Below are 23,680 nucleotides of genomic sequence, written 5' to 3'. Positions count from 1 at the left end.
TTTTCTTACAAGTAACGCTCTAACGTGGAACGATTTCCAATGAAAATCCTTCGCAAGGAAAATCTTTTAAAGAAAGTATAATGGAAATATAATATAGGAGACGTTAAACATCTATTTAATATTAAACGCCAATTTGTATTCTTTGTAATTTCTCTATATCATAGGTGTTACAGATGCCTATCGGAAGACAAGCCGTAATAAATTAGATGGCGAGATAAAAGTTACTATTAATTACGGTTATCCTTGTTAGGTCTTCTAGAACTTCTTGACTCTATGTTCCGTGCATCAGATTCGCACATAAATCAGATAATCGACGTAGATTTTCCAGTGTGTCTGGAATTTCATTAATACAAATAGAAAGAGACCTTTATTCCGCGGAGATCGCGTTTATGGACACTAAATGCAATTACGAAGTAATTTAATCAACACATAATTCATTACACGTCGGCAATTAACGTCCTTCTAGACATTACTATGTAGAGATCACCGTATAAGTACGTACATAAACTTCTCACATTTTTTATAAATAACGCCTAGCACACGCAACGCACTTACAGATGAATCTAGGAAAACGTTTTTCACTTTACAATTTGTCCGCATTCGTTGATTCATGGTGGCTACGCACAATACCCGAGCAAAAAGTTTCGAGACTCGAATTGAGTACCGTTAAATCGAATCATCCCGCATTGAGTACCGTACAGTTGATTTCTTCTTAGTCGAATGTTATTCAATTTCGAATAAATAAATAAACTCGAATGTATCCGATCGGTGAGCGCTCGATTCCTTTGCATACACTTTGAAAGCGTTTCGTTCGGGAAGATTCGATTGGACAAGGTAAATTTGGTTACGCAATAAATTCATAACGAAGTCCTCGTTCATTAGGGCTACAAGATTGTTCGTTTTCTCTCGATTTGCGTGCGTTTGAGAGGGGTGAGTGGCTCATCGACAACGGACAGCTTCACCAGCTGCAACTTTGTCGTTCGTGCGTACACCGCTGATAAGGGTTTTTTAAGTCACAGTGCATACACGACGGGGCAATCATTCTATAAATTTACTGCCTTTTGGTTGTATCCCGGAGGCCATTCCTCCGACGGATCGCCGTTTGGAATATTTGCTAATTAAGCGCTTGAGCATCGTGTACCACAAGGTGGTACGACAAACGACGTCTTTCAGCAGGCCTCTTAATTACATGTGCATACATGTTAATGAGAACTCCGTAACTATCGTGTCGCAAATGGTCCTCTCATTAATGAGAGCTAGGCGATACTACATGCGTTTCCATATTCTTTTTTCGCGCAATTTGCCTCGAGGTACGAACGTAACGACTCGAACAAGACTTATTGGCTGCAAGCAAAAACGGGTAAAATTTTATTCGAATTTTTATATCGTTCATATAAACTGTATAGATTCAACGTGTATAAATTAGAAATTACGAAAGTTCTAGTCTATTAGAACGGTTACCAAGTACCATAAATCATTACCATCGGCCTAAATCATCTAACGTGATCCGAAAGAAATAATAAAAATAAAATAACCGTCCAACGTAAACACTCGAACGATAAAATAATAATAACCACGATAATGGCCTTCGTGAAAGGTTCCATGCTCGGGCATAATTAATTATGGACACTGTTAGGGGCTGGGGTGGGCGCATAGTTGTAAAGCTAGTACGAAAAAATCCCTGCGCCATTTTGTTAACGTCTGAGTCGGTTCGGATGGCTGGACGGCGCGCTTCCGGAAAACGTCGAGCCGGGAAAAGTTGCTCGAAAGTGTTTTATAGCCGCGAATGATTAATCGCATCTGCATCTCTCCGCAACGGCGACACACTCGGGCTGGTTTCTTGCCCCGTCCTGCGCCAACCATTCAATTTTAATTTACCGCGAGGATTGAGCTGTCCTAACTGGACTTTGCTTCCTCCACACCAGAGTCGGACGAATTTTATTTACGAATAACGTGGACGTTGGTTCAGAAAAATTTATCAAGAAATTCTAGTTTGGGGCTAGTTTACGAGCGAATTGAGAATTATTCGAAATTGTCATTTGCCCAATTCTGCGCGAGACGCGTGGCGGCGCCAGTATCGACTGCGCATTCTAACCTCTTCAGACTTGTGCGTTGCAAATCATAGATTGGATATCGTTAGGAATTTAAATTATAACAATTGTAGTTTTGTCGAGTATTATTCATGTTTTTAACGACTAGTTTCGTTAACATCTTTATTATCAGAGTTAGGAAAGCCCAACACGAAGGATCTGTTTTTCTGAGGTGTCTCATTTTGAGCAACTGTTTATTCGTTACACGTCAAAGCTGAGCACATGAAAGATCAGAGTAAGTGAACGTAATTCGATGAATGATTTCAAGGAAGAACGAACGTCACTGATTCAAGGATCCATGGCAAGTGTCTCGGCAGTGCCGACGCCAAGGTAAGAGGAAAGCTGGCGATACGTAAGGCGCAAAAGGGGGTGGTATCTAAGGGAGGAAAGGAGCACGCGATCAATACGGGAAGGACTAGCGGTGCCAGACCAAGGCGAGCCCCGTCGACCGCCAACCTAACCTCATATCATCCCATCCCATGCACCCACCTAACCTACAGTTACCTTTGACTCAGCCCGTGTCTCACTGACTCACTACACTCTGCCGATCGCCTCGTTTTCCCTTGCGCCCGACTTCCGGTTATCAGTCTTAACCGCCATTACGGGTATGAAGGAACGCAATCACCAGCCAGAAACTGTTATTTCAAACCACGGTTCAGGACGAGCGTTGCTTTTACAGGAATTCGCTCGTTCGATAATCACAATCAATACGCGGGGAAATAAATCCGCAATTTTATCATCTATAATTCAAATAATAAATCGAGAATACTCCAGATATGTGGTCTTAAATTACACCTGTACGTATCCGTTTAAGTTTAATTAACTTTGAATCTAAAAACGCGTACCAAATGTAGCGTAGGGAGCAAGAAAGATTAGTTCTCGAAGGAGTTACGAGTTCTAATGGCTTAGACGTTTCGCTCAGCGTTTGTAAGGCCTCTAACTTACAATTTTCCATCTGAAACTCCATTTCTGGTTAGTTTCGAGCTTTAGAATACGACCGTCAGGTGCTTCCCGCCATATTTGAACAACACCTTTTGTTGTTTATATTATTTTTGGCGCACTATCATCGACGCGCTACACAGTTCGTCGTGTACAAAATGATCAATGGTGCATTTGAATTTGTAATCGACACCGCTACGTGGATCCTTTCGTGACCGTTCAAAGAACACTCTCGGTACCGAAATAGAAGTCCGTTTAACCGACAAGCTGCCACTTGGCGCTTGCCTCCTTTCTTCAGCGAGCTTTGACACCTGCCGCTCGAATCACTTGCTTCATCTCGTGCGACGGTTTTCGATCGCGAACACAGATTGCCCGTTATCTTCTTTGATTAATCTCGATCCGATATCCCACTGTTTCCGATGATGAACACGGAAAGGTCCCCGAGTCCCCTTATTCGAAAAAACGTTTACAATTGTAGCGTAATAAAGACGTGACATTATTCTTATAATTATATGATCCTCCCTTCTGTACCGTGAACAATTTTCCTCCACCGAAGGTGCTATTTGTCATTATTTCTCCCTGCACATGTGCCTTGGGTGTTAAAATATTTGAAGATCTCCTCGATCATCCACGAAGTCTGTTCTTTCGTTTTATTTTTGAGATGCGCAATTAAATTAATTTTGTTGATTATCTATGTTTTTTCCTTTCTTTGGTCCACCAGTGGGGCTTGTATTCGATGCCCGTAACAGGTAGGTAGCCTAAAAATGGACGAGACTCTCCGTCTTTGGAACGTTTAAGCTTGCTCCACGCAAGCAGTCCATCGTCGACTCGTGCAGCAGATCACCGCGCTTCAAGCTCTTACTTGTTGCTGATGCTTGCATGTCTGCCCCTTTTGCCTCCTGGCTGATTGCTCCACTTCGTCCTGGCTGGGTTTCCTGTCGTTGAACCGACGAGGTGCATTCGAACCTAAAACTCTAGGTGCCTTCGACGAGCCTGCACTCGAGTTTCGGTTCGCGTCTTATTCGACTGCTCGAGGAATATTCTTCTCCGGTTAGTCGACGATCGGAGTCAAGTCTTCAGAATGGACACGAGCTCGGGGGCAATCCAGGAAGGGATTATTTTAAATTGAACACTGATTGTCCCGCCATGTTGCAAATCCTTACCACAAGTTCAACCTTGTAGGAGTCGATCACGTAACGCCGGTGGATGCACAAGTGTATTTTATTTATTTAGTTGAAGAGTTACGTAAAACATCGCTGTGGAAGTCTTATGCAACGCATTAACGATTTGGAATAAGTTTAGAATCAGTGAAACGCATTTGAAATGATTGCCATTTTGGATAAAAATATTGCAACTGTTTGGGAGGGACTAAAAAGGAGTAAAGCTGTTGGTGAGTTTAGATAAGGGAAACCAAGAGAAAATGGGATCGATCAGCGAGCGCGTTTGTCCAAAGGATCCCGGAGATGTAGGCGGCAATTGGAAGTTCGCTGGAACCGTTGGCGTATAAGTGCATAGTGGAGTATAGTAAGAGGCAGCAGGAAGAAAAATAGCTCGGTTATGATTACGGGTTACCGGTGGCGGGGGGTTGTTCCTGACCACAACCCTCTTTTACCGCTACTGCGGTGTGGCTGGTGTATTAATGCGATACACGATAGCCTGCTGGCTATTAAATAAAAAATATGAGAGCAAAATGGCTGCTTTCGCGGCGATACGTCACCGAGAGGCGTGATTTGTACCAAACCGCGGCTAAAAATCTCTCGATTCCGCCACCACTGGTGCAAACCGCCGGGAGGCGCTCGATGAATTTAGCCCGCGGTATCCTATCGACATCGCGGCTAATGAACAGGTAGGGTTGTCGATCATTGTCTGGGATGAGTTTAACGATAGAAGATCGTGTGAACTGTTTCGTCGAATCAGGTTCCAACGGGACCTGATCGACTCCTCGGGCAGGGGAGGGAAAACTTTAGGAAAGAGGATGGGGAGGTTAAAGAGCTACTCCGTGTTCAGGCTAAGCGATGAAATCAACCTTGGGGCAAAGAAACCCTGTGCTCTGAAACTGGGCAACTGGTAGACTCTTAGCGCCAATCCTTCCGTCAGTTTCGAGTCACCGAAGGGTTCTCGATATCCATTTGCAACGCCTCTAAGATCAACCTTCGGGCAAGGAAATCTTAAGCTGTGAAATCGAGCAACCGGTAGACTCCTAGAACCAACGTTATCCTGAGCCACTGAAGGGTGACAATCTTTTCAAATTGTAGACTCGAGTTATTTGTTATGTTATTTGAAATAGAATAAATGGCTCTAATCAGGCAATAATTCCTGCTCCTCCGGGAGTACCGGGCTACCAAAACGAATGGTAATAAGGATTTGCTTCATCGAGCGGATGGTAAACAACGAACAACCGATATCGTCCGTAGACTCATTGATTCCATTAATCAGACGAGCCTGATGGTCCGCTAATGAAAAAAGAAAAGGGACAAAATGGGGACCGGTGTTCTTTTTTCCCCGTGGCGCATCATTCACCGGTCGCGGTGTCAAGAAAAGTATGTTCGAGTTTCATAAAGGAAAGCTGAGAGGCGCGCTCTCGCGACGGGGGGCGCGTATCGTGCGTTTGCTCGGGGTGATAATTTGCAAGAGATGGCAGAAATGGATTGGCGAAGTATGTTCTTCTCGCCGATTGAAAAATCCCTCTATCCTCCCCCTCCCATCTCCCTTCCGCCGCGTGGCCGGCCGAACGGCGGTGTTTTATTGGTTTAACTCAGCGATTTCAACCTGTTCCAGGACGGGGCCCCGGCTGATTAATGCTGATACGGTCGTGCTCGCGACGATAAAAACGAGAAACCCGAGAAACCCGCTGCCCAATATTATTGTTAACGAACGAGGATGAATGGCGGGCCCGACGAAATCAACGTCAGGGTACCCGGTTCCTTTGGAAAATATGACGCCGCCCGACGATAGGCAAACACCTAAACTTCGCTGAAACGGTCAAAGTGTTACGTTTTCGTCCACCGGGTGTCCCGTTTTGAACAACGGGGGACTCTTCGATGCAAGAAAAAGCTCACGAGGGCAGAAAACACTTGCAAACGAAAAGCGACGAAAGATTAAATCTTGGCGTGATCCTTTAATTACAAGTATTAATAAGCAATCGTACGTCGAGATTTACTCCTTCGGATACGGGTCGCCTGATTCATCGAAAGAAGTACGCGGTACGAAAAGGAAGAGCGAGTCTAATGTACGCTGGTGCCCGCCGACAGATTTACAGTTTCACCGTCGGCGAAACGAATGCAATTTTCTGGCCGCAGAAACGCGCCCTGGAGTGTTGGAAAACGCGCGGTAACTGTCTCGCGCGAGGAAACCTTTGCAGGAGTAATGCATCCGTGGCACCGTCGAGAAAATCGTAAGTATTAAGCGGGAAAGTATCTCTTTGCACGCTATCCTATTCGCGAGCACCGCGATCGCTATCTGCGAAATTGCCTTAAATATTCCGGCGAAAACGACCGAGGGGACTCGGTTTCGTTTCCGTAAATTATGCAACGATATTTCGTATTGTCACATCCGTACACGCGTAAACGACGGAATCCTCGTCGGTAACCATTTAAACGAACAATGGGACGAGGAAACGCCGCTACTGTGCAAGGCTCGAAAGTAGTCGAGTAGACAGAACGCGCGTACGATTGGCTGTAATGGATTACTCGCGCCTATAGAGCACGCAAAAAAAGATACAGTTAAGCAAGTACGGAGAAGCGATCGGTATGGAAGTGAATTGCTATCGTACTTACGTGCTCTTCATTGGCTTTGTTGGTTACGTCATCGACCACGCAGTATCGCGTCTAGAGTCTCAAACAAGTACTTCAATTGACGTTTCGACCCTCGGCTTTGAGTCGTCTTCGGTACACCTATAAACGTGATAATTAAATTTACAAAATTAATTATGCAAAGATTTACAAGCAAAAAGCTATAATAGAATACAAATGTTTGTGTAATTCTTCATCTTTACATAATTGATTTTGTACATTTAATTGAACACACGTTCGTTGGCGTTTCAACGACGATTCGAAACCGATCTCGGTACTATTTTCGTTTCGATCTCGGTATAATTGTGGTCAAAGGAGGGGGTATAAAAATTCGATCGCTCAGCCGTAATTTTGAGAGTGCCTGGTGGTGGCGGTCGGCTTGTCATAAACCGGATTTACTGTCGGGCTTCGTAAACTTTATGAGGATCGGCAAAACGCCGTATAACGTGGGCATCGCGGTGGAAAGGGGCGGTCGAGGGGGTGAGGCGAGTGGTTGGAAGGCAGGCGTAGGAGGCCGAGGGAAGTCTCCTCGGAAGGACAGGTTCAAGGAACTCCGCAAATTATAGAAAATACGAGGCCCTGCTAAACGGTTAATTTCTGCTACCCCTGTGCGACTTCTGGCCACGCGGAGTTATTGAAAGTGCCCGGCGAAACTTTTATCGGATTCTGTTTCGTGCGCGGGGCGCGCGCGACATCTTCCCCCCGGACGTCTCATCGAATGCATTATCGTTATTCCGTTGTACTCCCGGTATTATTTAAGCAAACTGCGAGGAAGGCCCGCGGTTAATTGGAAGAACGAGTTACCGATGGAATAAAACCCGACTCCGGATACTCGTTTTCATAATCATAATGCGTTCTTGGTAATACGTTCGCAAGCGAATCGACTTTGGTTTGTTGGAGCTTGGAGAATCTGGACAGATGCGATATAAAGATGAACATTCTTAGAAATCAGTCTAGCTGATCCCTAAGTCTAATTACAAGTCCCAAGTCTAACTAAGCGAAGTCTAAATCTCATTATCCTTCGGAAAAAACCCTCGATCCGACACTAGCAACTAGTCCGGAGAGTCCCATATGCGCAAACAGCGAGAAGACCTGACCCAGGAAAGACAAATTCTCATTACACAACAGAAAAACGTTTGACGAGTCGGCCTAACTGGACCGGAGCCATCACCGCGTGAAAGACGTCTGAGGCTGATGTATGAGTTCCAGACCTAACCCAGTGACGTCCACCTCTTATTATCCTCAAAGAAAAGGCACTCGAAGAGTCACCGACGAAGGAGGTTCATCAAGTTCGCTGTCATCCGCCATCAACATTCACCATCGATCTCCGGACGCCCCGAAAACGACGTCGCCGTCGAAGCCGTCGTAACGTCCCGTCCGGGAATCAGCTCGTGGCACGAGCTACGTAACACAATTAACGAGCCAGCAATTAATAACCGGCGGTTATAGATGCTGGCAGGAATCGTTCGATCGCATGGAATCGCGGGCACCGCTTCGTACGCGAGAGCGTATCGTTTGCCCCCACTCTGTTCCATGGTTCCCCCCCCACTCCCTACCCTTCGAACCCTCCCCTCCATGGGTCGGTCTCACCCTCGCACTGTTTCTCCGGTGTGTGCAGCTAAAACGCAGGAAAGGGAACGTAATAGCCTCGCATGATACACCGCCATTAATCCGTGTATATACCCTTCCATACTTTGGAGGAATAGACACCTCGTACGCCTCGGTTTCATAGCCGGTTCATCAGCCGGATATCTCTCCCCGCTCGCTCTCCTTCGGCTCTTCCTGTCTTTTCCTCTCACTCGCGATGATTTAATTTCGCCTGGTTCCCTTCGATGCTTTCGCCTCCTTTCGGTTCCAGCCTCTCACGATTCCCCAAACGAACGAGGATAGCTTCAGGGTTAGGGGTCTAGGGGTTGTTGCTTGGGCTTCCTAGACGATGGTGGTTGTTGGCGTCTATGTGAACGTTGGACATCCACCCGAGTCACTTTTGTTTCCCCAAGATTTTACCAAGATTTGACAAGACTCTGAGTAGCTTTGAAGCATTCCTTTGGACATGGAGTCCAACTGGATGTCACCTGTTTTAGGATCGAACCCCAAATGCAGGGGAATCGTTGGAGGTAATTGTAGATTGAACGACTCCCGGTTGCAATTCCGTTCAATCGTAAATTGTCATTTGGTAGAACGTCCGTTTCCCTTTTCCCTGTTCATTCATCTCCCATCTGTCCAACCACCCACTCGTACGACCATCGATCCATCATGGAACATGGGCAAGCGTACATCGGTAAATGAACAGACGTTGATAAAAAGGTGCTCCAATTCTGCGTTGCCCCACGAGCGTGTGATGTGTAACTGACCATCGCTCGAACAACTGTATTGCAGATCTTACATGATGAATGAGACGTTGATAACGAGGTAATGATATGCTCGCGCCTCCCATTAAAAACCTATCTGCCGCGCGGCAATTTACGAATTTTCTGGCACGGTTTTTAAATACAGGGTCCCCGTGGGTCCCAGCGGGCTCGATTACGCGTTTCGTCGAGAACCCCGACGATTGGTAATCTTTTAGTCACTCACCTGCAGGAACATTTCGCCGTCGAGATGATGATGGTCGTACGCAGCGAACGCAGCCAACTCCCTCGCTCTATAGTGCGAATCGTGGTGTGAATTTTCTTCCTTGTCTTTGTGCATCACCACTGCAACATAAAGTTACGAGATAAATTGCACCGAGTGGCAAATCATTGCCGTGGAAACGGACTTTGACGTTGAGCTTGGACCAGTGGTTCTCAAAGTAAGGCCCAAATATTAAGAGGGCACCTTTAAAAGCCTTTGTAAACCACTAATCCCTGTTATATTATTTGTCAGTGTTTTGGGTCATCAGGATTAACGATTAATTGCACTGCTATTACGGAGACACGATTTATGGACGAAATGATTCTTATTACGATCCGAACCGAGGGACATTCTTCGTAGTTTGTTTCAGTAGATGGAATCTGACTCTCCGCGAGTGTATTATTATTTAATGACGCGATTTGGTCCCGTACGTTTTGCAATTATGTCGGGCATATTAAGCAGAAGGAGGGCAGGTGTAACGGCACCAGATCGACGGATTATTGTAGGGCTTAAGAGGAAGTGTCGCTCACATCCTGTCACGTATTGCCGGATCTCCTCGAACGTTCTCCATTAATCTCTTTCCGTCGTTTGATACTTTCGCCGTTCGGATGACGCCTTTTTTTCGTCCGGCAGGGATACGACGATGGGATTACAGGGGCCGCGATAAGGACGACGCTTTGACGGTGGAAACCTTCCATTCCTCTCATGTGGAAGAATTCGATTTGAGGTGATAAAGAAGGGCGCGAAGGCGTTTGGGCCCTGTACCGAGTTCAGGTGTATTTATTTCATTCAAACTCGATTCTTCGAAGGCTGTTTAAGATTGTGCTTAACGTCAATGACGTCGAACGCGATGGAGGAGTATACAGGGTGGGCCCCGTGAAACAGAGTAACAAATTTTAACAAAATACTCGGCTGGAAATTAGTCAAATTTAGATTGTAGTGTTCTCGTTCGACTCAAGATCAAGCACAAATAACGCATCGTTGTTGATACACGGATCCGAGTGAAAGACATCCCAGCTTGCGCATGCAGGATCGGGGTACACGATTTTCGTATCATTTACACGAAGAAACCGATCGCGGCCGGATAAAATACGATATTTCAGGAGTTTCAGACCGAGGTGAAGTGAAAGCACGGTATCACCGAGTGGCAGACCGTACGAATAAGAACAAGACCACCTGCGAGTTTCGAGCAGAGACGATGGAAGGAGCCGACGATGCGTTTCGAAAGTGAACAACCTCTCGAGGAGCATTTAGCGTCGAAGGGCATCGATGCGTGCATGAAAGATGTGCGACTTCGCCGACGGCCGGTCATAAAAAGCTGCACGCAATACTCTCTGTCAAGCACGCGTGCGCCACGCGACCCTCCGGGCCAGTTTTCATCGGCAAAGTCATCAGAGGAACGCAGTTATCCTCCTTCGTGTCCTTAAGAGGATCTATTAAGTCGCTTTAAAGCACATTCCAAGACACTCCGGTACCATTTTTACCTTAGCCATTCAGTCAGTGAGACGTATTTTTGTCTGTCGAAGGTCAGTGCACCAAAGAAGTCTCGATACCACTGAAATCACCATGACCTATCTTCCTACGTCTGCTCCAGAAAAAGATGCGTCGATACTTGTACCGATAGTCTCGGTACTCTAGATCCTAGACACCTAACCAGCCATTACAAAAGCTATTCTTGAACGTTCACCTGGATACGTATCATGTGAAATAGATAACTTTCCAGCTTGCACATCCACGAGTGGTTAAGCGAAACTACCAAGCAGTGCCTCTAGAGCCCAACTAGATTCTAGCCTGATCAAGGAATCCTTATGTCAACCACGGTTCTAAGGTGCATTTCCATGAATAGTTGAGCGAGACCGAGTATCGTTCCGAATCTGGAGTCTCCGGGTCTCTAAATAGACCTGTAAACAGAAGGTGGCCGGCCTCCGATTGTCGTCCCCGTGTGAAACGTTCCCGCTTTGCACAGGCGTAGTAACAGGTTGCATCGAACGGGGAAGAAGATCGCTGGTCGATTCGAAAGCCCAGCGAGAAACGTTTCGAAGGAGGAACGAGGCCCGACGACGCGTGCAAGAAGGATGAGCAAGACGGAGGTTGTTCACTCGTAAATAGTCGCACGCAATGTCGTGGAGCGGCCGCGTTCTGCCACGCGACCCTCTGGGACAGGATCCCATTAGGATGGCCGTCGGGATAACGGCGTACCGCAGGATGCGAACCTCCGGGCTGCATGTGCTTTATTTACCGTCACGACAATTCGATTTCCAATGCCCTTCGACGGGCCTCCCCCCTCGTGGCAGCGGCTAACGACCGTGGCTAATGCTTCCCCAATCGATGACTTCTTGCTTCCGGGGGATCGTTGTCTATCTGATCAACCGAGTGGCCGGCCAAAACGTTTACGAACGATCTTACGATTCAAGGTGAACGGAACGAGTGGAACCGATCGCGAGCCAAAGGGGGTTGGCCTGACTAATCGGTAAAAGAGGGTAGCGGCGCGTTTACGACCGTTTTTGTTTCAATTCTTCCCAGAGTTGCGCAAACTTTAGTTACACCGAGGAGAGTAACTCGTAAATAACAACAAAGAGAAGCAAAGTGGCCGGTGATAGAGATCGGACCTTACCGCCTATCCGGAACACCGTGAACACGTAGTTCAGCTATCGCGATGCACCCGTGAGATCGGCAATAATAATTGCGTTTCCTCCCGCAAGGTCAGCCGTAGGGACAGACCGGAAGCGACGGAATGAAAAGCGGGCGGGGGCCAATAGGAATGCGTGAACGAGAGTAATGGCGAACGCCGAGCACCGTAAACGTGTAAATCTATGCGCGTAAAAATGAATAAATTGGCGTCCGGGACTCGTGCTTCAGTTAACGATTCGCTGTTTTCAGATGCAACGCACGTTCCGAAGTCCAGATAGAATCTAGACTAACTAATTAACCCTTTCGAACCATTAATCCTTTCGGTGTTCGAGTACACTCGCTGTTAATAATGAGGTTCCGTAAACGCTCAAATCTCGCAGCCTCGCGAAATACGCTCTCCGAACACATTGACTCTTCCATGCCGCCTTTCGTACGCTGTATGCATTGTTAATTAGTCGAAGAGATAGAGATCGATGCCAAGAGGAATGGAAACTACCGAGAACTTCCGCTCAATTACCCCGTTTCTAACAGGCCCGTCATATTTAGACGTCCCCAGAGTCCAAATAACGACTCCGTCGGACACCCTGTTCCACCGCGTTCCCTCCTCGGGATGACTTTGCGTTTTACGCATCCTGACTGGTCCGGGCCGGGCTAAGTGAATGGTTAAGTAAATGATTATCTCCTTGAGCGTATAATCGATCGATGATTAATGGGATCGGCGTTGTCGGTTGCGGTCCCAATTAGGAACCGTCCTCGTCGATCAACGGGACGATACGCGTGCCGCCGCTTGATTGTTTCGATCCACGTGGCCCTGGACAGTGGGCGCGGTGAGTCGATTTTTAATTTCGACCATCAGCCGCCAAATTTACTTTAAACACTTGGGCTACACGATGTATGCCAATTTCGTGAACGGATATCAGAAATTAACCAAGTCAAGCGATGTTCCGAGGCTAGAGTGTCCAGATCCAGTGACTCTGACTAGACGCTAGCCTTCGTGGAACGGATCAGGAGGTTTCCAACGAGCAATTAAAAGGTTCGACCCTCAGATCCGCGGCAAGGATAAATAATGCCCGGTGAATATGGCGGAGGAACGGCAGCAAGAGGTCACGTCACAAGAGAACGCCGGTGCAGGTAATTGGTTCGCGTGGGGAGGAAGAGTACGGCGATAATTGGCTGGGATAAGGGATTACGAGATTCCACAGGGCGCGGATCGTCGGTTTTTCAGAAAGCGCCCGGGATCGAAAAATGCTGCAGACTGACCTGACGAAAAGCACTTCGTCTCGCTTATCGTGGAAGCCATTCGTTTCCGCGACACAATCGGCTCGCCAAGGAACAAGTATATTAGTGCGCGTGCCTGGTGCTTAATCTTTCATATTCGTTTGACTCGGCAGGAATCTCGGGGTGAACCGACTGTTCTCCTCGTTGGCGTGCGATTAGCCCCTTGTGTCGCCGGCGAAGCGACGCGAAGTCGGCCGAGCATCGAAAAAAGCGGCCGGGTGATCGATCACGTGGGCTTCCCAGTGAATTTAATGTTCGTAGACTCAACGTAATTGATGGACACTTATTTGTTCCACACTTTTTAACGCTAAACATCCAAAATGCAGGCTTTGCGAGGCCTCGGGGAGATTTTCAGCGACGATATACAAAACGTTGGCGCTGCTGTCGCCCGATAACCTCAAAATGCAATAACCTAACAAATACGAAGACGAATCTTTATCATCGAACACTCAGCTACCCTAGCTTTTAGCAATTGTATCTTAGGGCACCTCTGAGTTTAGAATCCTTCGCCTAATACCGAGGAGCCAATTATTTTGATCAAAGGTGGAGTGGAAGCCACATCAGACTCGGGCCGCCCGGTCTGAAATAACCCTCCATTGTTCATAATGTGGTTCTTTTTCTTAGCAATTTGCTGTTACCTGGCATCGCCGTAAGCTTGAACCGGGCAGCTTGAACCGTGAACGACAAATCGACGAGCAACTCGGAGAAATCGTGGCCGCGTATTCCCGCGGCCGATCTGATATCGCAGCCAGAGCCCAGACGCCGACAGTTTTTATCGAGGCGACGAGCAGCGAGGAAGAGAGTAGTTTCGCAAGCGCTCTTTAGTGCTCGACGCCAAGATACACAAGCGCGACCCTGGTCTGTATGTATATGCATGTACAGTGACCGTATAAAGTAATCCGTCAGACAGAAGTGGGGTGATAATGCATGAGTGCGGTTGCCCCGCCCTATCCCTGTAACTGCGATAAAATCTCTCATTACGCAACGAAACGGACCCTCTGCCCGCTAGACTGTTATCCTTAGACAGGAACTCTAATAAAGCATACGTATGTGGAAATTTATATTTCGTTTCGGAGCTCGGTGTCGCGGCTACGATCGAACCTCGCTGCCCTTCCATTCTTCTCACCCCATTTCTTCCTCCTCGCAGAGGGGTGCAATTTTTGAACGAGTACGCGATGCTATTCCTGACTTTAGGACTTGACAGCGTACGCTTCCTTATGGAAAGGCGTTTGCTGTTGGACAGTATAGTGCTCTGATATAGTACATCAGCCATTGCTCACGTTGGCACACCCTCTTGGCTACCTTGACGCTAGATAGGCTCCCAGGTCCACGTTTTTTATTACTAATGTAATTTACAACCGAGTTGCGAAGAATGTACTGGATACATTCCTAGATCTATCAATGAATAAATCGCTAACGCGGGTGCCAAACGTTAATAAACTCTGTAAAACGATTTATGAAGGGCCAGTCGCGAGAAAGAGATCGAAGCAACGGACACCTAGCGGCTAAAATGTGAAACGTTGTGCAGTATGCGTCGTTATAGGCTAGATTAGAACCAGAGTCGTAACTGGCAGCGTAAGGGTTCGCATTTGAGTGACATAACCTAGATCTAATCTAGACCGCGTGACGATCCCGATGTCTTGTTTCCATGTACAGTAACACTGTCAAAGAATCCTGCTATATTTCAGCGAAACTAGTCATCGCGAACGATAAATCGTTCCACGACGATTCGACTGTGCGAAAATCGTTGGATCTAGGAGACCATTGTTTCCCGGATAGTATAGTTTTCCGTACGTTTGAACACCAAACCGCTCGTTTATGGACAAAAGTTCCTTCCGATGACACACTAGATTGATATTCGTCGTCGTAATGCCGCGGACAGCCGGCAACAGAACCATGTACCAAACCGCAATTACCAATGATTACACGTCGCGAGAGGAAATGCGCGCGCGGCACGGCATGCGCATGTGTCATAAACGCGACTAACGTGCCAATTTGTATCTATTGTTAATTAGCTCGCTAACAGCGAATTATCCGCCGAGCGTAAATTGCGTTACCTTAGTCATTATTTCTCTTTTATCGTGCACGTTTCGACAAAACGGCCCGTTTCGTTGGGCACCCAGCATCTTCGAGAATCAAACAAATTTTGACATCGCCTGATCGTTCGAAACAAAACGAGTCGAAAACGTGGAATGTCTTTTTTCGATCGGAGGCTCCGTTTTCGAGGGAACGACTTTGGAAGTTGAATGGGGCGCGCGTTCGACTGAAACGAGGCGCGCGCCAAATTGACTTTGGAAGCCAGTTTCTTATAAATGAAGCGTCGTACGAAAAAAATTCATCCCACGATTTCGATCCAGTTTTTGCAATAGAATAGAGTTTCTCTTGCGTTTATGTCATAATTACAGCTACTTTGTGTACTAACCGCGAAGTACGTTTGGTGAAAGTTTTTACATTGAGAGGACTCCCGTGGTGGAGGACACACGAACACGGAATCCCAGGAAAGTAATTCTTAATGCCGACGGACTCGTGTCAAGGTGACTTCGGCTGCAATCTCGGGCCGGAAACGTCCCGCACACAAACGCACCGTCTATCATCATCGTCGTCATCATCGGTTATCGCGTGGCCTACAATGCACATTTCTTTCGTGTTGCGTTGCGTCGCGCGGGCCCCGCTGATGGGATTCCTTGTCTTTAAAAGCTTCTGCGCTAAACGTGGATCGCTCGGTAGCGAGACACTTTTTTTCCACCGAAGGCGCAGCAGTCAGGTTTTAGAAGCTGCGGTGATAAATGTGCGGCCAAAGTAGGCCGGCGCGCAACTCACGCGTCACAGAATCGCGATAAATAACACGGTGTGTCGGGATGTTTTTTTAAAAAATATTTTAGAACGCCGCGGATCTAAATTCATGTGGGCAGGCTTCATGGTAATAAGGCGACGTGACACGAATTGCTTTCTAAAAGGCTGATTGTGCGGGAAAAGGGGTGCGATGGGACCGCCGAGATATCGTGTCTTAAGTGGATCGTTCGGTTATGAAAGGTGTACTCGAACACCGACTGCCCCGACGTACGAATTAACAGCAATCGCTACTCCATGCTGCAAGGACATTAGATTTTACAAAAAAAACTGATGTAATAGTTTCCTTTGCACGAGCACCCCAATACTTTGTCATAAGAAATGAAGCACGAGCCCTTGAACAGGCTAAATACAGTACCACCTCGCTTCTTGCGCTCACATCGAGACTAGGTTCAAGGAAGATGAACAGTCAGAAGCATCCCAAACGCAGACTATACATACAATCATTTGCCTTGCGTCTTTCCCCATCTTCCATCCTGTATACTTCAGTGAACCAACTCTGAAATTAGGGAAGGCGATGGCCGTTCCGTCCGCGTTACTCCCAGCTACTCGGTACGCAAATTAACGAAACCGATGGCTATCTTCCGGCTAAACTATAAATCGAGCCAAGGCGTCCTCTCTCTTTGTCCTAGCATTAAAGTCCAGATCGCGATCAAAGAGCACAGACAGCGCGCCGCGATGAAGACGAAATTCGTAGGGAGGCGGAGTCGCGCTCGGTCTCAAAGGCGACGCGGTCGCTCGAGAGGCAAATCACATTATAATTAGTGCGCACAGCTGTAGATAGGAGGGCGAATTGTATTAATGCATTCCGTTGTAGGGCTCTATCTAAGCGGCCGGTATGGTGTCCCTGTAGCGGAGGGCCCAGCTGTCGGCTGGCGACTATACTGCCCCGCGACACGACATCGTCATTTATCACCGGGCGCCGGCTCCTCGCGTAGGTTTTGCTACATTACCTAATGAGTTTCATAACCGAATTAAATTTTTCGGCCCGTCCCGGGGTGAAACGGGCTGGGCATCGTTAGCGAGCCAACGGCATTAAACTTGCCAGGATTAATCTGTGCCGCCATTAGCCTGGACACGGTCCTTGTCCTGCAATGCATCGGCTTTACAGATCCTTACAGATCCGCGGATTCGTAACATATCGTCGAAAACACCAAACAGTTTTGCTCTCAACAGTCACCATCAAGAGTAAGCTTCTCAGATGGATACGAGACCTACTGGTTAGAATCTTGACCCTCTTTGTAACGCTTAGGATTGAGGACTAGGAAGAATGGAATCAGGGATCCTTATTACCCCATACCACAGACTACCATCTTCAGCATAGTCTGTCCTTTTACTATTGAGAACTGAAGAGATGTCCCGAGAGGAACACAGGCCCTATAAACATGGTAGACTACCTCCTATTATCGAGACCAGTATTACAAGTAACAAGCGACAGATGAAAGTCTTGACTTACAGAAACCAGTGCGTATTGTTAAACCTAAAGGTTGTTGAATTTGACAGAGCCGTGTTCTCGGGTGAAAGTGGAGGATGACCTCTGGGAGATGCCTGAGAAAATGAATTTGCGACGGCCGTGCGCGGCGATAACATTATTCGGAGTGGTCCATTCGGAAGCAGCGCGCTAACACTCGACAAACTGAGCAAACACTCGCCGATTGGTCGGCCGTGGCGGTTCAATTGAGCCAGGGGTAATGTACTTTGCTTGTTCGGACCACTCGTATTCCGTTTCGCTTGCGGTTCCACTCACGGCTGTCGAACTTTCGTGCGAAATCGATCGTCTTCCGCTATTCTTCTTCGTGCCTTTCAGTAGGCCGCCATTTATGTTATGTACTCGGTCGATAAAAAAGTTCCAGTTCTTTTTAGTGTGCTCTTAAGGTAGCCAACGGTCGTAATCTTCGTACTAAATCCAACCCACACGATTTCGAAAGCTTCTCACCGCGTCTTTTATAATGTTATACTACTTTTGATGAAGATTATATGTTTGCTGCCTCGCGGAGGAATTCCAATCTATTGTCCACGTATTCTCTCCTAAAGGGTACTGATAAAATTTCAATGGAGTCCGTATCTGGGCTTTTTCCAGCGCGTTCAATTTTCCAATGTCCGATTCGGTCGAGGGTCGTACGGTAACGAAGCAACAACGACTATTCCCGCGTAAAATCATTTAGACTGTGCAACCGAGGGGAGTCATGGATCATTGATGGGCCGCGAGCCTGCGGGAATCCGAGGAAACAGCGTCCCCCTGCACGCGGTTTTACCGCCGCGTCTAACTAGAATGGATCGCCATAATTTTTCAGCCAACCGAAACGTCCCGGTCCGCAAACGAGCCTGACAAAATACGGAAGGTGGGAATACATTATCTCGGCCATTTGTACCGGTCCCCGAGTTTCCATGTTCCGTGCTCCGCGGCTTCATGAACGCGTTGATGGTCCGGCGTTTGTGCTTGTCGTTCCGCAAACAAACGAAAAAACTGCCCCGCCGTCGGGAATCTGAACTCGGCGAAGCGCCAGCTAACTATAAACGCAACTCATGGGAATCACAAATGCGCAAGCATAATAATCTTCATGGGCCCCGAACCACTTGGTCAGTTTCTGTCACCATTCGTTACTGTTCCATTTGTTGCGCATCCAAGGGGGATACGGTCGAATCATTAGGCGTAAGATAGTTGGATCGACTTTATCTAAGACTCTAGGTCTAGGATAGTTAAAAGATCCCTCGGTTCAAGGTTTGGTTCAGCTTTTGGCTCCACAAGAATCCTGATCGATTCCCTAAATGAATAAACAAACCTCCTGGAACAAAGAGTCCCTCAAGGGAGACATTTCGTTGGCGAAGAGTCCGCTAACTGGCCGTATTATAATAATTGCTGGACGACCTACGCAAGCTGTTTCCTGTGCGAGCTCGTCTCCCGGCTTCAACCCTCGTTTCGAGCCGTCTGTCCCCGATCATCCGGACCGTTTCGCGATCGAACAGTACCTACGCGTCATCCTTCTGATTTTATCGAATTTAATTAGCAAACGAACCGGGCCCAGCCAATGACCATGACTCGCTTACTTGAACGGCCGACCGGCGGCCATTAAATTTCGATTAATCCGTCTTGCTCTTCCCTCGTGTGTAATTATTTTGTCCCGTCGGGAGAGGATCCACCGAGTTTCGAGGCAGGATAAGGCTCAGGGCATTACGCTTCGCGGTATACTTTCTCAGCGATTCGCTCAGGCTCCTTGGGAATGTTCCATTCCGAACTACTTGATCAATTTCAAGAGTTTAAATTACTATCAGAGGTTGACTTTTGTTTTCTTCTTTACCATTCGCGTGTTAGAAAATTATTATTTATTTCTGTTCTTGATCTTACGTTACCGATACAGTCATCCCTTGTTAACGTTCGTTGGCTCGGGCCTGGACGCGATACTATTAATTTGTACCTGATGAATGAAATAGAGAGAACTATATATGTAGTTTTTTTTACAAATTGCATGGTAGCTAAATAGTAAAGGCAATTTACACGCTCTCGAGGAAGTTTGATTAATTTAATGACCAGGCTCGCAACGTTCGCCTCGTCGATGGAGTTCCAGGAATCGGTGGGGATGGCTTCGCGAACAATATGGAGGGAAAAAGTAGCGAACGTTAACGAGGGACTACTGTAATTCCTTGTCCAAGCAGCGTCGAAACGCTCGTTGGTCAGGTTTCGACGAAAACTGTCAGATTCCGGATTCTGAAGAGGTAATTGGTCGCAATTAATTAGTCCCCGAACATAGCGCGTGCATTACGCAAAATTCGACGCTGCCGTCTAATGATAGAGTATGTAATGTCGTGTCTTTATCGTGCGCGAGCACGCGTACGCGGCTCGACGGCAAAAAGCTGCGCTCGCGCGATCACGGTTTGCAGACTTTAATACGCGATCCAGCGCGGAGCGGGAGCATCGGCTAATAGCGGCTCGCAATTACAGATTTTATCGACGGCGCATCTTCCTTTGCTTACCGCGCGCTTTCTCGCTCGGAAATAATACACCGCGCGGCTCGCAATAATAAACGGAAGCGTCGTTATTTGAACTGAGAAAATTAAACCGATCGGCTCGCTCGTTTATTAGCGTCTGACACGTATATGCCATTCGTGCGCGACAATCCTGTCATACTGGGTGTCCTACAAAACAACGCCATTTTTTTCACAACGCAAATATTCGAAATCGATACTGGATTTCACGATCATTGATCATATCTCGTAAACGAAGAGTTCCTGAACCTACGTTCTCACGACTATTTCCCATTCACGCAAAGAGCAGACTATCGGATCGAGACCACCTATTTTGTTGTCACCCAGTAGAATGCTTAATCGACCTTTTAAAAAAAATTTTGATCGGTGAATTTGAATTTTATTCGGAGCCGTCCTTCTCGATAGTCAAGTATAGTGATCGTTCGAAATGAAACGACGACAAACCGTCAATTTCAGAAAACCGTAAACACATTACGACCGATCGATTCGAAGAAACATCCATCGGGTGGACGAGGGTCGATCATCGTTCGAGGACCAAAAGAAAAGGGAGGAAGAAAACGGTTTCGTCTGGGAGCAAAGTCTTCACGGGCGAGCGAACCGCGTGCAGCATGATTCGATTACACAGTTCAAATGAAATTTGTAATTTAATTAGTTTCGTAGTACCATCGAGGCGAGACTTTTTGCCTTCTTTCGGAGCTCGCGTGCTCGTTCATACACGTGAGCCGCCGTCGGCCTGCCGAATTCAAATTAACCCTCAGGCCAGCTCGTAGCGGCAATTTTCTTTTCCCACTCTGTCATTCCTGATAAACCGTGCATTATGCTCGAACGCGCGCGGGATCTCGAGCAGCCCGCGGCCAAAGGAGAATGAAGAGATAACAGAATTAGCCGTATTAATCAGGAAACGGGCCGCTCCCCCTGCGTATCGTAATGAAAGGCCGCCCGAAGACCTTACCCTAGGCTTTTTCGGCTGAAATTCGACAGAATTTGCGTGTCACAGACGACGTTGATCTCGACAGGGGAGTATCAACCCCTGGGGTCACCGAAATTGAAGAGGAAGAAACTTTCGTGAAGATTGATCGTTTCTTCCGGATCCCACATTCCCAAAGGATCCATTTTGGAGCCCCAAAAATTGATACTTGACGTTTCTTTCAAGAAATTTTATTCTATATCGAGTCTCGAAAGAATACCTGCTGAAGCGTGAATTTAAATATAACGGAATTCCGTTTCCCATGGCGCAAACAATCGTAGTTAAGTGTAATGGCTACTATCGGGGGGTTTTAAAACTCACACCTAGGCAGATGTACGGCTCCTTGATCGCGCGTAAACGCTTAAGGCCGGTCTATCGAGCAGCTGCTTATTTACTCTGAACTTGTCCCGCGAGACACAGTTTCTAACGAACTTCTAAATTACCGTTTTTGCGACTGATTACGATAATATCTGCGGGCTCGTTAGTGCACCGGAGAGAACTGGCCTGCGAGAAGCAGGACGAACGCTTGCTAATGTCTTGCGTATGGAACGGAAACGTGGGCGCGGTTCTAAGCAGACGTTGTGTTCTAAAATGTGACAGCGATCTTACCGAATTCTACGAAATTTAATTAAAAAGTATACATTCCAAAATGATTCTATCCGGACGTGCAAAACAGTTTTACGTTTGGTCTTGCGAAAGGTATATGGGAGAAAATCTGATACAGAAACAACCTCACGCATGCGGGCATTCAAATCACCCGTTCGAACGGCAACATCTTTAAATAGGAAACAGAATTTCTTAACACAATTAAATATTTGATATTCTACACTTTTTATTAAAATTGCAACAGCAAAAATGCTTTGTTTAAAGATTCGATCGAATAAATTGCTAGACTAAAATTTCGTCCATCTTTGACTAAAAGTATCGTGTCGTTCGAGATATCGTTGTTCCAGCGACCGTCGACCGTGGTTATTCGTAGTTCGTCGGGGGTGGTTCGAGCTCGGAAGTTGAGAGTTATCGCTGGGCTAAATCAGCCCGCAATTAGCGAGCGAAGCCGGAAGCAGGCAAACCGTGATACCACTCAAATTCAAAATTTCATTAATTAATGTGCTCCGGACGAATAATGTTTCTCCCTATTTTTTTATTCGCTCGAGTTCTCCGTCGTCCACCCTCGACGCATGCCCCTTGGACGCGGAACACGCCTCTTTGCAACGTTTACGATATTCTTATTACGGGTCGTTCGGTGTGTCACTCCTTTTATTCGCATTTCGTGCGTTTCACGTTAATTTACTTCCTAATAATATTAACATGCGGAGTTTTATTGCCAACAGTATACCGAGATACGGCTCCGCAATACAGAAACTGAAATTAATAATATTAATAGAGACGTCTGTACGTGCTACAGTCAACCATGAACTTTTACAGGACTTTTTTGTAACACGTTTATTTAGTTCTTACAAGAATATTTAACACTTATTTTTTATCTGCAATAGTACCTTTCTAGGGGATGAAAAACATATTTTCTTCAACATTTCTCAGTAGAGCACTGATACTTAGCAGCCATTTTGAAGGAATACATCCTCGCGGCGCGGGCGCGGATTTCAATTGCACTCGACGGATCCGAGGTGGAAGAAAAAAGCCGATCGTTTTGAAGAATCGTGGCGGTCGCAGGTAAGAAACATGTTTCAGGGTTCTAAGACACTGGAAACCTTTCGCGGTGGATCGCAGCACGGACGCGGATCTACAGCTAATCCACTTATGGTATCCGATGTCGAATACACTGTCCGGTGTTCGGTTTCACCGTAAATAACGAGACGAGCCGGCTAATTCGCAAATCTTCTCAAAGCGCGAAATCCGATGTGAAAGGCATGATCCGCTGCTCGCGATAGAGGCGCACAGCGTCGCAGGATGAACTTTTAGGGGCTCGTTCGCGGATTACCACTAGACGACCATACACAGGTCGTGTCCATCACTCGCAACATGGTTTCGTTTCGCCAACTTGCCAACGCCCCGAGAAAATAGCCATTCAAAACTGTGAAAGATATTCGCAGATCTCCAGCTCAACTTGACTTCTTGGAGTAGCACTGATGATGCAATCTCGTTAGAAAGAGGATTTTAGAGGTTAAAAAGCCAAAGTTAACAACATGGATGTCGTTTCATAGATGTACCAATGTCACAAATCGTGTCTCTAAGTTAACCTGGCTACTTGGGGTATCACCGATGATGCAAACACGTTCAAAAGAAGATTTCCAGGTCTGGGAAGTCCCGAGAGTCTAGAATACCTCAATTATCAAAGAAAATCATACATTCCTGGGTCAGTTTGGCTACTTAAGGTATCACTGATGATGTAGTTTCGTTTGAAATATACTTTCACACGCGTCATACCCTCCAATGGAAGCAAGGCTTCTGGGATCCGGCTGTGGTTAATGGATTAAAAGGCAGGTAACATCTTTATGAAATAAATGAAACGCGTTTGAAAGTACTTACGGATCGAGGGGTGGGGAATCCAACGACTGCGTCACCTGGAGGCGTCGGGGTGG

The 23,680-nt window shown here is 46.8% G+C and overlaps 1 protein-coding gene across 1 annotated transcript in view; it reads right to left on the bottom strand.

The window, feature by feature from the left end:
• Positions 1-23,680, bottom strand: part of Ss (aryl hydrocarbon receptor spineless) — a 131,478-nt gene that overhangs the window by 20,734 nt on the left and 87,064 nt on the right. The window contains exon 3 of the mRNA XM_076769364.1: positions 9,395-9,513. Within this exon, the coding sequence (XP_076625479.1) occupies positions 9,395-9,513 (119 nt within the window). The remainder of the gene's footprint in view (positions 1-9,394; positions 9,514-23,680) is intronic.

Source organism: Colletes latitarsis, chromosome 7, assembly GCF_051014445.1.
Source record: "Colletes latitarsis isolate SP2378_abdomen chromosome 7, iyColLati1, whole genome shotgun sequence".
NCBI lineage: Eukaryota > Metazoa > Arthropoda > Insecta > Hymenoptera > Colletidae > Colletes > Colletes latitarsis.
This window is presented reverse-complemented; position numbering and strand designations above follow the sequence as displayed.